Source organism: Pantherophis guttatus, chromosome 10 (genome assembly GCF_059756535.1).
Source record: "Pantherophis guttatus breed Tessera chromosome 10, ASM5975653v1, whole genome shotgun sequence".
NCBI lineage: Eukaryota > Metazoa > Chordata > Lepidosauria > Squamata > Colubridae > Pantherophis > Pantherophis guttatus.
Genome location: NC_142072.1, coordinates 20,307,783 through 20,325,304, shown reverse-complemented (window position 1 = coordinate 20,325,304; position 17,522 = coordinate 20,307,783). Strand labels below are relative to the sequence as shown.

Here is a 17,522-nt window from a genome sequence, read left to right as displayed (position 1 = left end):
ATGTTCCCTATGACTATCATCAAGTGTTGTGCCTTATGGTTCTTGACGAATGTATTTTTTCTTTTATGTACATTGAGAGCGTATGCACCAAGATAAATTCCTTGTGTGTCCAATCACACTTGGCCAATAAAGAATTCAATTCTACTCTACTCTACTCTACTCTACTCTACTCTACTCTACTCTACTCTACTCTACTCTACTCTACTCTACTCTACTCTACTCTACTCTACTCTACTCTACTCTACTCTACTCTACTCTACTCTACTCCACTCCACTCCACTCCACTCCACTCCACTCCACTCCACTCCACTCCACTCCTCCTCTCTATTCCATTCCATAATTCTAGTCTAGTCTAGTCCAGTCCAGTCCAGTCCAGTCCATTCTTTATTCCATTCTATTCTCATGTTTAGTCTAGTCTAGTCTAGTCTAGTCCTAGTCCTAGTCCAGTCCATTCTATTCTCAAAACCTTAATGGTTGCTTGACAAAGCAGGGAACCACGGCTGTCCCACAGCTCCACCCGTGTTCAGAAAGGCTCAGGAGTCCACGGACTTCCCGGGCCGAGTCCTCCTCCAGATGTTCCTCATCGTGACTCCCGCCGCGAACGTCACCACCCCCGGCCTCCTCGCCTCTTGTCCACTCCGCCTCACGCGCGGGTCATGTGAGCGGGCCAGCCGCTGGGACTCGGGATGTGCGTGTGTGCTCGTGAAGGAGGGAGGAGCCCGTTCGTCCGCATCGGCTTCCCGGGGTCACCTCTTCTCTCTCCTCGCCTTCCCGCTCGGCAATCGCCGCCGCCGCCGCCACCGCCGCCTGGGCACCTGCAGGAAGCGGGCGCGGCTTCTTTGCAACGGTCCCCATCTGTGCCATTGCCGCCCCCTCCGCAGAAGCCCAAATCCTGCCAGCCCCCTCCTCCCCCACCACACACCCCCCGCCCGGCCGCCCCGCCCGGCTAGATTCCTGCGAGGCTCCAGCGGTGAGTGCCAAGCCCGCGGCCGGGGCTTCCGGGGAGGGGACGGGGAGAGAGAGATTAGGGGTAGGGGTGCGGGGCTCAAGCGGCAGTTTGAACGGGGAAGTAGAATAATCTTTTTAGCTGGACTCCCGACCTAAAGCGGCTGCCGGGTTCCTTCCTTCCTTCCTCTCCTTCCTTCCTTCCTTCCTCCCTTCTCCTTCCGACCTTCCTTCCTTCCTCCCTCCCTCCCCTTCCTTCCCCCCTTCCTTCCTTCCTTCCCCTTCCTTCCTTCTTTCTCCTTCCTTCCTTCCTTCTTCCATCCCTTCCTTCTTTCCTCCCTCCTCTTCTTTCCCCTTGCTTCCTTCCTTCCTTCCTTCCTTCTCCTCCCCTTTCCTTCCTTCCTTCCTTCCTTCCTTCCTCCATCCCTTCCTTCCTTCCTCCCTCCCCTTCCTTCCCCTTCCTTCCTTCCTTCCTCCCCTTCCTTCCCCTTCCTTCCTTCCTTCCCCTTCCTTCCTTCCCCTTCCTTCCTTCCTTCCCTTCCTTCTTTCTTTCCTTGCTTCCCCTTCCTTCCTTCCTTCCTTCCCCTTCCCCTTCCTTTCTTCCTCTTCCTTCCTTCCTTCCCCTTTCTTTCTTTCTTCCTTTCTTCCTTCCCCTTTCTTTCTTTCTTTCTTTCTTCCTTTCTTTCCTTGCTTCTCCTTCCTTCCTTCATGCCTTCCTTCTTTCCTTCCTTCCTTCCTTCCTTCTCCTTCCCCTTCCTTCCTTCCCCTTCCTTCCTTCCTTGGCGCAAACTGCCTGCAGTTTGCCTGCAAGACCATTGGCGCTGCACCGGACACCCTCCCCCCACTCCCTGCCACTACTCCCAAATCACATGCCCTAAACCGACAAACAGGTCCAGCCTTCTCCCACCTCCTCCCCAACAGGGAAGGCTTAAGGAACGGAAAGGAATGTTTTCTAGAGCTTGCTTGGAAAATGCGGGGAGGGGGAGGAGAGCCCACATACGTTATAGCAATGCTGAGTCAAGATTCTGGAAACACCCCCCCCACACACACACACACCTTGTTCCATCTCGGTATCTTTTAGGATTGTATGGAAATCGGGATGGTTTTTTGCCGTTTTCTTTCACCTGCTTTGGGTGGGTTTTTGGGGGGTGGGGAGGATGAAAAAATCTTCCCTTTCGGCTAAGTTATTATATTCCACCTGTCTGGTCCAGATCTGCCTTCATTTGACCTACAGCTGAACTAACCACTTGCAGCTCCAAGGGTGGCTGAGCTCCTGTGAGCTGTGCGCTTGCCACGTTGTGGGCCTTCTGATGTTTGTGTACACAATATACAAAAGTGTGAAAAGCCTATAATAACAGCAGCCTTTTGCACAACTTGTGAAACCTGTTCAGGTTAATTTGGGTGAGGAGAGGGAGTTGGCGGGGCTTCTTTTTGTGCAAACAATTTGTTTGGTTAGTTTATCACTCGTATCAAGATTATTTTGGCAACAAGGTTAAGTCTGTGTAGTGCCAAGGTAACCATTATGGGAGGAAAAAGCGGGGACAGAATGTTTAAATATATGGAAAGCCATGGTGGCTGCTCCATCAGAGTTTGGTTGTTTTCTTGGTTGCACGTGATTCATTACCCAAACTAGGTAACACCGTGAGTGCTAGTGACTAGCACTGATAATGTTACCTAATTTGAGTAATGAAGCACCTGCAAGAAAACAACCAAGCTCGGAGGGTGACAAAGGACCCTTCATTTCAACCCTGAACTACAAATATTTTCGTTTATTGGGGGCTTTCATTGAAGGTTTTCAAGAAGAGACTGGACAGCCATTTGTCCAGAATAGTATAGGAGAGTGATGGCTAACCTTTTTGCCGTCGTATGCCAAAAGTGGGGGGAGCGGGGGGGTATCACAAAGCGCATGCCCACACCCATAATTCAATGCCCCCCACCCCCCCATGCATGCATGCGTGACCCCCCACGCTCCCCTTGCTTTTGGCACGTGATGGCCCGGTAGGCCCATTTTTCACCCTCCCCAGGCTCCAGAGGCTTTCTAGGAGCTTGGGGAGAGCGAAAACGGCCCTCCCCACCCCAACGGAGGCCCTCCAGAGGCCGGAAATGGCCTATTTCCTGACTTCCAGTGGGCCTGGAAGGCCCGAAAATCAGCTGGCTGGCACGTGCATGTGCCCTGGAGCTGAGCTAGGGCAACACTCACATCCCCACAGATATGGCTCCGCATGCCACCTGTGGCACACGTGCCATAGGTTCCCCATAGGTTCCCCATCAGGGGTATAGGATCTCCAGCTTGAGCAGGGGCTTGGACTAGAAGACATCAATGTTTTCTTCAAACCTTATTGTCCTATGTCCTGTGTTCATTTTGATGACTGTGTTATATTCGTTTATTTTAGTAAAACTTAAATTAGATCAGCTAAACTAATCATCCAGGTCCAACTTAGAGTGATAGGGTCCTTTCACCCCAGCATGCATTCAGAGGACTATTGTGGCTTTAAGCCAGAAAAAGGTTATGCAACATGGTTATGCCCATGCTTAGAAAGATGGAAATATGATCAGTTTGTGAATTACTTGGGAGCTAGCATGAAGTTATCTTCTCCTCCCCGCCTCCTCAGCAAAAGAAGCAATAGGGTTGGCCTCACACAACTCACTGGACCAAAATCTGGTTAATTTGTGGGTCAGTACTGTATGCTGTGTGAACTCAACTTGGCTGGTCAATTGCTAGTTTAGTGTTGCATGAACCTGCGCCATTGAGTTAATGAAATAAATCAGGATTTAGATAACCAGAAGCTCATTATAGGAGCAAAGGAAACTTTCCTTAAGTCCTGGAAAACTAAATTCTATTCAGAAGAAGCTTAGTCAGCTCTGATCACATAGTTACTGATCACAGTTTTTTTTTAATTTGATGATCCAGGCTTTTAGAGAGCTCTAAATGCTGAGATTGGCCTGGGATCCAAAGCATGAATTTCAGGATGACACCTAGGAGTGTTGGAATTTTTCTGCATATTGGTCATGTCCTTACATCTACATTTCTTTCTCTGCTGGTTTCTTTTTCCCAGTTGGGTGGGGGCATCGATGTTTGCCATGTGCCAACCGGAATTCCCCCTCCATCCACAGCTCAGTGAAGCCCAGGGAAATTCACAGCAGGATGTGATCTACCATAACAAAAAGGACTCCCATCCAGACAAGAACCTCAACTTCATGGATGAGAAGTCCTCTGATAGCAACGAAAACTGGAGCCAACCCATATCAAAGGTGCCGATACCAGAGGAGTGGGAACAATGGAATGACAATGGGATAAAGAAGGTATCTGAGAATCTGACTGATCTAATACACCGACAGAAAGCAAAGAATCGCTCTAGAGGCATTTCTCAGAACCTAAAGTCTGATGATAACTTCCTGGGCTTAGAGGAGGAGAAGGACAGAGAAGAGGAGGACATCCGCAGACCACCTGAAGGTGCTGAGGTCAGGAGTCCAGAACAAGAGACCAACTACCAGGTGAAGGTAAAAGTAAGAGGGAAACTGGCCAGTTCCCCTCGAGAAGATGATTATTCCAGCAGTCGTTGGGTTGATAACCCTGAAAGTGATGGCACCAAAGTTTGGAAGATACCTTCTGTCACCGATGAAGACGGGACATGTAACGCTACGCAGCAAGCCTCCAATGATGATTTTGACAGCTCTTCCTCTAGTTCTGAGACCGTCTCCCCAGCACTGGCAGAAGCTTTCAGGAACATGCAGGAGATGAAGAAGTTCAAAGAGTTGGAGAAACAGAAATATCACAGCCACTTAGTGATGTATCGCCGCCTGGCCTTGCTACGCTGGATTCGCAGCCTCCAGCAGAACGTTGCTGACCAGCAAAATCGACTGCAGGAGAGCTTTGACACTATCCTGGACAATCGCAAAGAACTTATTCGACAGGTCAAGCAAGGCATGGTGCACACCGAAAACCCAACTTAGGGTTTTGAATTATAAAAAACAGCCCACCCTCCATCTCTTCATTTCTTAGCTTGGCCTCCCAAATAAGGGTCATCAGGTCATGGCTTGTTTGCAATTTGGCCCAGTGGACTTTTCTCGTGTTTCATTGTTCCTCCTAGAAGACATCAGAAAATTATCGGCAAGTTAATCATAGACACTCCAAGACACATTATTTATGTGGACACAACCCCCCCCCCACCCGAGATTATTTTCCAAGATGTATCACTTCTGGGGGTGAATGTATTATAAATACAACTTCCAGTGAAACGAAAATAAGAAATGCAGATGGTATGATGATGAGTAGATCCTATGGTCATGGAGAAAAACTGAAAAATCGTGGGCATGTAGACTTATAAAATACCCGCTAAGCATCTGAGATGGAAAGAAGCTTGAAATGGGAACTTTGTGAGTCAGTTATCAAGTCTTGTGCTACCACCTGGATAGAATGTTGGATGCTTCAAAGCCATGGTACAACTTGCATGTCATGACATCCTTATGATACACAAGGTAGTTCTCTAATTTGATAACCACCCCAAACTGCCAAATTTCTGTTCCTAACCGTCCTGGCCATTTCCATACACTTTGCCTTATTTATCATCCTTGTTAGCTTCTTAGCTAGACTCCATCCTTCTTGCCAGGAATAAGGGTTTTCAGTTGGTTTGCCTTCCAAGCTTTCTTTCACGCTCACTTCCTGCTTCCAGGTGCTTACAACTTTTTCAGTCCTTAAAGTTCAAACCTATCAGTATGCAAAACAAGAATCTTGAAACAAAGATCTGATAGGCAGGATTCTTCTTCTCCCCAGCCTTGTATTTGGTTAATCTACATCTGATTCTTTCCTTGGTCCTCATCGACTTATCAGAATGGGATGGTGCTGAATTTGAAGCTGATTTTGTGAATCAATCAACATATACCCCAAATGTAACTAACCCACAATCTGAATTGTATCTCCTGATCTTCAGCTGATCCTTGATGTATGTTGAATCCAGGGGTGAAATGCTCCCGGTTCGGACCAGATTGCCCAATCTGGTAGTGATGGCGATGGGTGGTTCGGAGAACCGGTAGCAAAAATCCCTGTGACACCCCCCCATGCCCAGCTGAGCTGCACGATCATCAGAGGCTTTTTTTTTACTTTTAAAAGCATTTTTAATACAACCTCTTCGGCCGAAAAAATGCTTTTAAAAGTAAAAAAAAAGCCTCTGATGACCACGCGGCTCAGCTGGGATCGTCAGAGCCTTTTAAAAGCATTTTTTCTACAACCTCTTCGGCTGAAGAAGTTGTAGAAAAAAAATGGTTTTTAAAGCCTCTGACCATCCCAGCTGAGTTGCCTAATTGTCAGAGGCTTTTAAAAGCATTTTTTCTATAAAATAATGCTTTTAAAAATGCCATACCCACCCAGTCACATTACCCTCACCACCAAGCCACGCCCACAGAACCGGTATTAACAAATTTTACATTTCACCACTGGTTGAACCACTTTATAAGGTTGGATGTCAACATGCAAATCTGTGCCCGAGTTGATTGAAGAAAGAGGATCTTGTTTCCTATGTTTTGGACAATGTCCTCTTTAAATTAAAATCAGAAGCATGTTTCACTTTACTTCCAAATAAACCAAAACCTTTCCAAGAGTGTATTCGCCTTGGAGACCAAATACGATTTTATACATAACTGCATGCATGTTTCTTTAAATTTAAAAGAAAAACAAAAGCAGTATGGAATACTGTAACTTTCAAAGTAACACGGTTACATGTTAACTTCCAGAAATCTTTGGAAGCCCATAATTTTTTGCATAACAGTAATAATACAGGTACTTCTCAATTTACAACTTTCGTAAATCATGGCAGCTGTAAAGCAGGTCACCCATGTGATTGACCTAATTTTATGACCTTTTTTGGTGGTCATTAAGCAAATGCTGTGGTGGTTAAGTGAACCCATTATTCACCGTGGGCCATTTTTGTCCAAAACCAGAAGTAAATGCCACTTTTCTGCAAAAACACAAATCACAGTCATGTGATTGTACTGCAGGATGTGCAAACAGCTGTAAATGTAAGCATCTACCAAGTGTGACATGCACCAAGTTGGAACCAAGTTGTACCTTTGGGGGTGTTCATCATAACTTTGAATGGTCACTAAGCAACAGGTTTTAAGTCAAGGACCATCTGTGGAGATTCTCAGTCATCCAGGTCATGGTTGTCCCAAAGGTGCCTTTTCAGGAGGCAACTGGACTTTCTTGGGTTTTTTTTTTTTGAAGATGTTTCACTTCTTATCCAAGAAGCTTCTTCCACTGACTGGATGGTAGGGAATGGAAGGAACCATTTGTACCACTCAGGTGACCTTGAGGACACAGATAAGCCTCCAAGTGGCCTCAACGACTCTCTAAAAGAATGCAATTGACCAGCTGTCTGCAAGGGATATAAATTCTTCCATTCCCCACCATCCAGTCAGAGTGTTCTGACCTAGGCTTCCTGAGTCAGTAAAACACACGAGTAGTCCCAGAAACCTGTTTTATTTTAACAACTGTGAATTCTGTTCATTCACAGATGAGTCCCAAATAGTTGTAAAGAGTCCTTTGGGATAAGGCTGATAGTCACCCACCTTTATCTCCCTTGACACGCTGCCAAAGACCTAATTGGCAAAGCCACATGGAGTCCAGAATCAAACAGAGCTTCAGACTTTAAACTGCACAGAATTAACAACGTTGCTTCCTGCAAAGGCCCACATGGCTTTGCTCCTCTTTTAAGTCTTATGGAAGGGGACAATCATCTCCAAGCCCTACTCCCGAGTCGTCCCTTTTGTTTTAACTGTTCTTGCCTTGTGGCAACTCTGCGCATGCGCGCACTGGGAACAGGCTCCTGTTCCTCTACCTTGCTGAGTTCCGACTCTGGAGGCTCCGGAGGCAGCACGTACCTCCCAGAAGGCCCTTTCTCTGCCTCCGAAGCAGAGCCCTCGTCTGAGTCTTCCCCAGACTCCAGGACTGGCCCATGTTCCTCCCCAGCCTCCTCACTGTCCAACTCTGCTGCCAGCTCCGCAGGCTGCTGGCGGACCACAACACAGAGCTGTAGCAGTTTCTTGGATGAGAAGTGAAATGTCTTCAAAGAAAAAACAAGAAAGTCCAGTTGCCTCCTGAAAAAGCACCTTTGGGACTCTCTGTAGAAGAATCTTTGGACTTTAGCCCCAGCTGACCTCATGGGCATGGCCTTGGGAAGAATATGGAATTGCCTTCTTGAAAGATGGTTTTTCCAGCTTCCCACTTTGAGATTTCACCCAGGAAATCCCAAACTGCAACCCTTCCATCCAACCTTTAGCATTTTTTTCCCCTAAAGTTCAGCAAGGAAAAAGCTTCATTCTCAAAATCTTTCCTCCTTAATCTGTTTGTTCTCTTGGAAGGAAGAAGAGACATATATCTCATCCTTGTGCCTCTCATTCGTACTTCCCAGTATTAACACCCCACTGCCCTTTTTTTAAAAAAAAAAACAAGTGTGTTATATTTCCTTGAATTTTATTTTTATAAGAATAATTCCTGTCTTCCACACCCAGAAAGGCTATAGAAATTTAATGAAATGTCTGTCAGATTTGTGTGAGTGCAAACTGCTGGTTGCAGAATATTGTTTCCTGCTTGCAAAGCATGGCATATATATATATATATACATATATTTGTCTTTGTTAAAACATTTCACTTTTGATGAACAGAAGGATGCATTCTTCAAGCAACTTGCGTGAGCTCACACAATACACTGAAGAGATACCCAGTCCTGTGGGTAGCTTTGCAGTAACACAGCTACAAACTACTGTTTTCTAGTCTACAGTGTTTGGTGAGCAGAAACTGTGAGTGACTTGCTATCAAAACTGGGTCCTCTCTTAAGATGAGTTAGAAAGTTTCTGAGAGTGTTTGATGTTTTCCAAAGTTTGTAAATTAGGGAGTATCATATGAAAATATTTGTTTGGCCAGTTGACCAAACCCAATTTGCTATTTCTTTGGTGTGATAGAATGTCAAATTTATGTCAAAGTTAGTATAAAACAGAGGTCTTCAAACTTGGCAACTTTAAGACTTGTGGACTTCAACTCCCAGAATTCTGGCAGCATAGCTGGCTGGAGAATTCTGGGAACTGAAGTCCACAAGTCTTAAAACTGCCAGGTTTGGGGACCCCGGTATAAAACAACATCCCCTAGTAACTAGGGCCTAGTTCTTCGGTGTAATCTGTTGACCTTAGTTGCTTCCAGTTACCTTCAAGGTTACTAGATATTTCACCCAGCATGTTTTGGGGTGGAAGTGAAATTCATCATTTTAAATATTTTACATAATGTTCATTTTAATCTTCCTTTCCTGCAGATGATTCCACCATTAATAGAAGTACAGATATATGGATGTACATTTCCAGTAATGGATATCGCGTTGCGGAAGTCCTTCTCAAACTGATTTTTCTTTTAACATTTATGATTCATCTGTGTAAAGAGACTTGTCTGTTGCTTTTCTGTATTTTTTTTAACAGAAGAAATGTATTACCAAGTATAATATAGGATAATGATGTAAACTGACTTTACTGATTGTAGCATTTGGATAATTATTGCTATCACTAGTACAAATCAGAACTGATATGCATGTTCTTTGAAAGAAGATAAAAATGTCTGTATTTGGAGATATAGTTTGCATCTTGATTAGTAAGCTCCTACCTAAGGCATTTTGTGGGTAAAAGAAATAAGATTATAGAGTGAGAATGCAGGTGACAATATGTTGGGTGTGAAATTTCCGTAGATTTTGTTTGTATTGTGTCTAAGCAGATGCTATTCAGGTAGTCTTTCACTTATGACTATTTGAGCTCGCAATTTCAGTCATAAAGTGGGTCACCCTGTGAGTATGCCCAATTTTACAGTCTTTTGGTGCTGGTCACTAAACAAACACTGTGGCTGTAGAGCAAACACCATGGTTGTTAAGTGGACACGGCAGTCATTAAGCAAACCCATTGTTTATTATGAGATGGTTTTTGCCGGGAATTGGAAATAAACGCTGGCTTTCGGCAAAAATGGTATGGGTGCTGCAAATGTTCACAAATGCAGGCTGGTTGCCAAGGGCCCCAAATGCAGTCATGTGACTGTGGGAGACGTGGTAATGGGACATCGGAACTTTGAATCCGGCTCATTAGTCCCTTTTTCAGAGTTCATCATAACTTTGAAAATGATGGATTTAAATGGCTGATTATAAATTGAGGACAACCTGTACCATAAGGTTTCCTTATTAGGGGAGACGTTGTTGGGCATACTGGTTGCACTTTATAATAGTTCTTTGCGTGTGTGAAGATTGAGATTGCTACAGTTTAAATAAGGTTCACCAAGTCTATTCTGTAAAGCAGGAGTCTCCAAACCTGGCAACTTTAAGACTTTGTGGACTTCAACTCCCAGAATTCCCCAGCCAGCAAGTCCACAAGCCTGCCAAGTTGGGAGACATAAAGGACCAGATCCTGCTTCTCTTCTACCACTGTGGCTGGCAGGTCTGCAGGCCAAAGAGCATGGTAACTATTGGAAGACTCTGGCCTGCCAGCAAGGAGGATGCTGATAGACTGCCCCTGCCCAGGATGGCTTGGCCACTACCTTTGCCCCAGGAGTTTGGCTCAGACTCAGATCTGGCAATCTGCCACCTGTCTGCCTCTCAATTCTTAATTTGTGGCCAGGTGGTAGGCTAGATTTGGCTTGAAGCAGTGGTGAAATCCATTTTTTTTAAACTAGCGGTTCTGTGGGCGTGGCTTGGCATGGTGTGGCTTGGTGGGCATGGCCTGGTGGAAGTGGCAGGGGAAGGATACTGCAAAATCTCCATTCCCACCCCACTCCAGGGGAAGGATACTGCAAAATCTCCATTCCCACCCCACTCTAAGGGAAGGATACTGCAAAATCTCCATTCCCATCCTACTCCAGGGGAAAGATATTGCAAAATCCCCATTACCTCCCCACTCCTGGGAGAAGGATATTGCAAAATCTCCATTCCCACCCCACTCGAGGGTCAGCCAGAGGTGGTATTTGCCGGTTCTCCGAACTACTCAAAATTTCCGCTACCGGTTTTCCAGAACCTGTCAGAACCTGCTGGATTTCACCCCTGGTCTGAAGACCATAGTTTGTTGACCCTGGTTTAGAAGACGGCACTGGTAAAAATGAAGGAAAAGTTGCATTAGTGTCAGTATGATTGCTCTAAATTGATTTTATAGTGATTCATTCTTACTGGAGAATCCTGGGAAATATTACTCTTCGGGTGTCAGCCTCTCTATCAGATTACTACCGCTTTGCCCAGATACAATTCCCAGGATTTATTCCTGGAAGCCAGGATTTTAAATGGAAAAAAAAGTTATTAAATGTATAGATGTTTATTGCTTTTTATGTGCAATGATTATGCATATTAAAAAGAGCCTTGGTAGTACAGTGGTCTAAGGCACCCTGTTATTAAGCTGGTTATTAAGACCAGCTGCCTGCAATTACTGCAGGTTCGAATCTCGCCAAGGCTCAAGGTTGACTCAGCCTTCCATCCTTTCTAAGGTAGGTAAATTGAGGACCCAGTTGTGGGGACAATAAGCTGACTTCGTATAAATATACAAAAGGATGAAGGCTATTGCTGAGCACATTGTAAGCCGCCCTGAGTCTCCGGAGAAGGGCGGCATATAAATCAAATAAAAAAATATCCGTGGCTTATTTTTTTAATTTAAAATAAAAAGTCTCACACTGAACTTTGGTGAGTGATGCTGAAGCAGGAGAACACAGCACTTTTAGCTAGAGAGTGAATCTTTCCCACATGCCATCACAGAAGTGCATTAAGAATTGCAAAATGCTGTTATTTTAATTGTGCAATGAAAGTATAGTAGTGTTGGCCTACATGGATTGGTTTCTTAGTTTGATATAGCTTGAAGAACTGACATACAGTCAGCAATCAGCTGGAGCATAGTTAGGTTCACCAGGCTCTGCTATCTGTCTTTAAGACCTTAGCTGTTGATAGGCAGGTGGTAGAGCAGCATCTTTCAAACCTAACAATGTTAAGATAAGTGGACTGGGTGGGGAATTCTGGGAGTTAAAGTCTACCTGTATTAATGTTGTGAAATACTGATAGAGCAACATCCTGTGACTTCCTGCAGGGAGCTGTCCAAGGTCCTAAGGCTTCTGCTGGAGCTTAGAGTTCATTCATGCCATTCTCTCTGACCTCAACCAGCAAGGATGTTTTGACTTGCAGCATTCCTGAGTCTAATATTTGGGCAGTGTCATATACTACCATGTTTCCCTGAAAATAAGCCCTCCCCCAAAATTAAGCCCTCCCCTGAAAATAAGCCCTCCAGGAAAATATTTAACTGCATGTACAGCCGGTCCCCACCATTTCCTCTGGTTAGGGTTAGAGAGACAGAGCTGGAAATCAGGCAAGAGAAGCCCCGTCTTGCTCCACGCGCCCCCCCAAAATAGGACCTCCCCGAAAATAAGGGCAAGCACTTATTTCAGGGTTCAAAAAATATAAGACAGGGTCTTATTTTGGGGAAAACATGGTAGTTAAGATGTTGTATTAGGATTGTGGAGAGTCTAAAACTGAGAATAGAAGCTTATTGAGTAGATTTGTTAATTATTCTCTTTCCAATCTTCTCGGGAAAAATAATCAGAGGAAGGAGTGCTACAAGAGCTATGAGCTCTTGTTGAAAAGGTGAGGTATCAATCTAATAATAATAATAAGAAGAAATAAAAATATAAAAGACCAAAGGACAGAAAATGCCAAGCAATGGTGTTATCAGGTTGAATTAGTAAGCCGAACATAAGGGACTATTAGGGACAAACTCAGAATCGTGAATCTATAAATGAATTTTCAACCCTTGTTTATTAGTAACTTCACTGAGGCAGAATCTTTTGAAATGTTTTTAATTGTTTCTCCCCCCCCCCAGATTTCTGGGCACCTGCTCTTAGGTGTCCTTTATGAGATTAGCTACCAACAAATTCCATTTCTTGGTTGTTTATCTCTATGATTTCCCTCAGCCTACCCATCCTGTCCAACTTACAAGTAAGGAGAAATTTTCTGACAGTGAGAGCAGTTAATCAATGGAATAGCTTGCCTCTTGGGGTTGTGGGTCCTTCATCGAGTGGGCGCAACTCGTTGTGCCCACGTGACACCCCTCCTGCGCGACCTGCACTGGCTCCCAGTGGTCTTCCGGGTGCGATTCAAGGTGTTGGTCACCACCTTTAAAGCGCTCCATGGCATTGGACCTGGATACCTTCGAGACCGTCTTCTGCCACCAGTAGCCTCTCACCGGCCAGTCCGCTCCCACAGAGAGGGTCTCCTCAGGGTGCCATCGGCCAAATTATGTCGACTGGCGACACCCAGGGGGAGGGCCTTCTCTGTGGGAGCCCCTGCCCTTTGGAATGAACTCTCCCCAGAAATTCGTAAAATCTCTGATCTCCATGTATTTCGCTGTGCCCTCAAAACCTTGTTGTTCCGCCAGGCTGGGCTATCAAGGTAAAAGATTTTAATTGGGTTCTTAAAAATGGGATTTTAAATTTGGGGTTTTAAATTAAGCCTATCATTTAATAATTTTCATTATTTTTAAATTTTGTCTGTCTTTGTGCTTTTAATTAGGCTGTACACCGCCCTGAGTCCTTCGGGAGAAGGGTGGTATAGAAATAAAATAAATAAATAAATAAATAAATCACTAGGTTTTCAAGAACAGACTGGACAACCATTTGATTGGCATGGTATAAGACTTCTGCCCTGATCAGGGGGTTGATCAGGGGGCCCTATGAGTCTATGATTCTATGTCTTCTATATGCCTGGGCAACCTTCCCCCCAATTCTACAAATGGACAGGATACTTGTGCAATAAAGGACTTAATATGAAAGCACCACTAATGTATGTAACACTGACTCTAGACTCAGTTAAATAAAAATTGGCAACATTTCAAATGTGTGGACTTCAATTCTCAGAATTCCCAAGCCAGCATTGAAACATTTTAAAGCTACCACGTTTAAAAAACACTCCTCTAAACCTTAAATTGACTAAATCCCTCTGTCTCAAAAGCATTGTCTTATCTGTTGAATGCATTGTTTTATCTATCAATGTCTATAAGTGATAGAGGATATTTATAATTTAATAGAAACCACTACTAAAAAAAGGAATATGCCCCTTAGGTTCCCCAAAGATAATTCTTGCAGCATGCTTAATTTGAAAGAAAGAAAGACAATATTGCCAGAGGATGGAACTATTTTTGAATCCACACAAAGTTTGAAAATAATATGAGGAAATAAATATCTTTCACTCATGCTACTGTTTTTATTGTTTTATGGCTTTGACAGCTTTTAATATTTTATATAACCATGGTTCAACCAGAGATAGCACTGACTGAAAATATAATATGCAGTGCAATTACTGCCAAAGCTTTTAACATTTGGAAAGGATTTTCGGATAGTTCAGAAATAATCCATCTAAAATGGCAGCAAAAGAAAAAAGAAGAGGAAAAAATGGGCTTTATTCTCTGTTTTAAATAATGCTATAATGTATTTCCTGTAAATGCTCTTGCATAAATATTTATTTCTAAAACATTGCCAAATCACTGTTTTTGTTTCTAAAGGCAATGTTGATAAAAACGGTTGATATAATGATACCTACCAGGAAGAAAATCTATGCTAATTGGAAATAGATTAACTTTTCCAAAATAACACAGTGCTAAAAATCTACCTGGCAGTTTCTCACATTTTCTTTCCCTGCCAAAAATGGCTTTTTATTTTTATCTTCTGCTTGGAGCACCTGAACATTCCTTTAGATTAATGTCCCTTAGTGATGCTTTTGAGTTTAATTTATCGGTGAAGGTAGAAAAGGAAGTGCTATCAGAAAGACACTTCCGTGCTGCCATTGGGACAGAGTTTGTGGCCAAAGCATTTGGCAAATCCACTCTCAGAAATCTATGAGGCTCGCGCCATCAATACAGATAGTCCTTGACTTACAACCATTCATTTAGTGACCATTTGAAGTTACAAGGCAGTGGTGAAATACAATTTTTTTTACTACCGGTTCTGTGGGTGTGGCTTGGTGGGCATGGTGTGGTTTGGTGGGCATGGCAGGGGAAGGATACTGTAAAATCTCCATTCCCTCCCCCCTCCTGGGGGAAGGATATTGCAAAATATCCATTCCCACCCCACTCAGGGGCCAGCCAGAGGTGGTATTTGCCAGTTCTCCGAACTACTCAAAATTTCCGCTACCGGTTCTCCAGAACCTGTCAGAACCTGCTGGATTTCACCTCTGTTAGAAGGGCACTGAAAAAGTGAGTTATGACTGTTTTTCACATTTAACGACCATTGCAGCATCCCCGCAGTCACATTATCAAAATTTGGATGCTTAGTAACTGACTCATACTTCTGACTGTTGCAGTGTCCTGGCTTCATGTGATCAGCTTTTGCAACCTTCTGACAAAGTCAATGGGGAAGGCAGATTCACTTAACTACCCTGTTACTGTAGTGGTTCTCTTTAACAACTGTGGCAAGAAAGGTTGTAAAATGGGGCAAAACTTACTTAACAAATGTCTTGCTTATCAATGGAAATTTGAGGCTCAATTGTTGTAAGTCGAGGATTACCTGTATATGTGTACCCAATTCCAATCCTTAAGAGCATGTACTGTACTATTTAGTTCAGCTCCAGCCAATCTTTCCCAGTTATTACTCCATTTTCTTGATCTGGTCTCACTCCACTATTGATTCAGAATCTCTGTCACTCTGACAAGAACTTCAGGTGTTGGAAAGAGACAACCCTTATTAGATCTTCACCACTTGTGACATATGCCTGCTTTTTTCCCCCCAGTACAAGCCTGGAGCTCCTTAAAAGATTGGTGGTGCTGACTACTGGGCTTCACCTCTGTTATTCTATAAACCTTCAAAGCTGCCCAGCCAGTGGGAATTCAATTTTTTGTACTACCGGTTCTGTGGGCGTGGCTTGGTGGGCATGGTGTGGCTTGGTGGGCGTGGCAGGGGAAGGATACTGCAAAATCCCCATTCCCACCCCATTCTGGCACCAGCCAGAGGTGGTATTTGCCGGTTCTCCGAACTACTCAAAATTTCTGCTACCGGTTCTCCAGGACCTGCTGAATAGCACCCCTGTGCCCATCCTTTCCATCTTGAAAAAAACCAGTGGGCAAAATCTACTTTTGTGGTTCTTTTCCTTGATTTGAATGGGTCTGTGGGAAGCCAGAGGGCTGGAGAGGCCAAGAGGGAGGATTGGATGATAAAGATAGGACACTCATGCCCAGCCCGTGGTCACTTGATCTCTAAATATCTTGTCTTGGCATGACATCATGGCTCACTCAACCCAGTTTTCTGGGTCCTCATGACACACTGAACCATAAACTAGCAACAGGAACTGAGTTTGTACACACCATTAGCTAAAAGGTAACAGTTGAGCATTCCTTTAGAATGTCCCTTAATGATACTCTTTGGTTTACTGGTGGGCATGGGGGGAAAAAGGTGCTATGACTGACGCTGTTTATTTGGATTCTCCATCCTAGTATCCGATTATTATGATAGACTCTCCAATTAGATTGGAGGGAGGCGATAAGACGGGGCCTTAGCTTAGAATCCTTGCACTGCAGCAGGTGGCACAGGGCTGACTTCCCCCAGCCCAGAATCTTTGGAGTCTTATCTGACTGTTCCCAAGGGAATGCAGTCAGATTGGCGAGATTCTTGTAATATAGGCGACCAACAATAAAGCTGCTGCTTAAGACTAGTCACAAGTCGCTCTGGTTGCTTGCACCTGGCAATTATGAACATTTTTTTTTAAAAAAAGAAAGTATTCCCCTTGTGAGTGAATCAATCTGAGCGGGGAAAGCTATTATAAAAGGTGGATGGTGGACAGCTTCTGAAGAGAGTTACAGCAATAGATTAAATTCTTCAGCGTCTCCGATTCTCAGCTCCCTGGGGCTGTTTGTTGGTTAACAGGTACAGAAAAGCTGGAGAACAGAAGAGAGCTATAAATACCTGTGACTTGAAATTGAGTTTGCCAGAGGTGTTGCAGTGATTAAATTGGCTATTTAACCCTCTTTGGGACTTTCTCACCTAGTCATCCCCCCCCCCGCCAAACACCTTTTCAGCCAGGGACATACAAGAATGTTCAAGCCAGCAGCACAATCTATATTTGGGCAATTGGGAAATAAACCTGGAAGGTAGAATTTCAGTTTAAAAAAAGACTGAATGAGACAGTTCCCACAGTTCTCATTTCTTTTTGGAAAACGGGACGAATTAGTTCTGAAATTGTGTGTGTGTGTGTGTGTGTGTGTGTGTGTGAGAGAGAGAGAGAGAGAGAGAGAAGATGGATGGATGGGTGGTTATAATACAGTGTTTTCATTACAGATATGTATCTTGTTGAAAAAGTATCTTTTCTTCCAATTTGGCATCCTCTCAGCAAAAACACTCAAGAAAAGCGGAATGTCAAAGTAGACATTTTATAAGGAGCACTAAATTACAGGAAGCCTAAATTGACTTACCTCTAAGGTTACATGTATGCGAAGTGAATGTTGACCCCAATGTTGTGGGTGTTTGTGGGGGTGGGGGTGTCATTTTTCCTTCCTGGTTTTCGATACTATTTGCATTTCGTTGGCTGTTTTTAATGTTGTTGGCCACC

General features: G+C 44.0%; 1 protein-coding gene across 7 annotated transcripts; it reads left to right on the top strand.

Moving 5' to 3' along the window:
• Nucleotides 1-502: 502 nt before the first annotated feature.
• On the top strand, nucleotides 503-14,458 carry C10H1orf216 (chromosome 10 C1orf216 homolog). 7 transcript variants are annotated; one of them, XR_015729493.1, is made up of 3 exons: nucleotides 503-970; nucleotides 4,002-5,424; nucleotides 9,246-14,458. XR_015729493.1 is itself a non-coding variant. In XM_087876551.1 (2 exons), the coding sequence occupies exon 2, from the start codon at nucleotides 4,018-4,020 to the stop codon at nucleotides 4,897-4,899; it is 882 nt and encodes a 293-aa protein (XP_087732677.1). In that variant the 5' UTR covers nucleotides 706-970; nucleotides 4,002-4,017; the 3' UTR covers nucleotides 4,900-14,458. The 7 variants fall into 7 exon arrangements, 1 of the variants encoding a protein (XP_087732677.1); XR_015729491.1 differs by lacking the exon at nucleotides 503-970 and adding an exon at nucleotides 8,605-8,726 and having other exon boundaries at nucleotides 3,623-5,424; XM_087876551.1 differs by having other exon boundaries at nucleotides 706-970; nucleotides 4,002-14,458.
• Nucleotides 14,459-17,522: the final 3,064 nt, after the last annotated feature.

Excerpts from the sequence above, each read along its gene's own strand:
- C10H1orf216 (XM_087876551.1), top strand. The coding sequence starts at position 4,018 with ATGTTTGCCATGTGCCAACCGGAATTCCCCCTCCATCCACAGCTCAGT.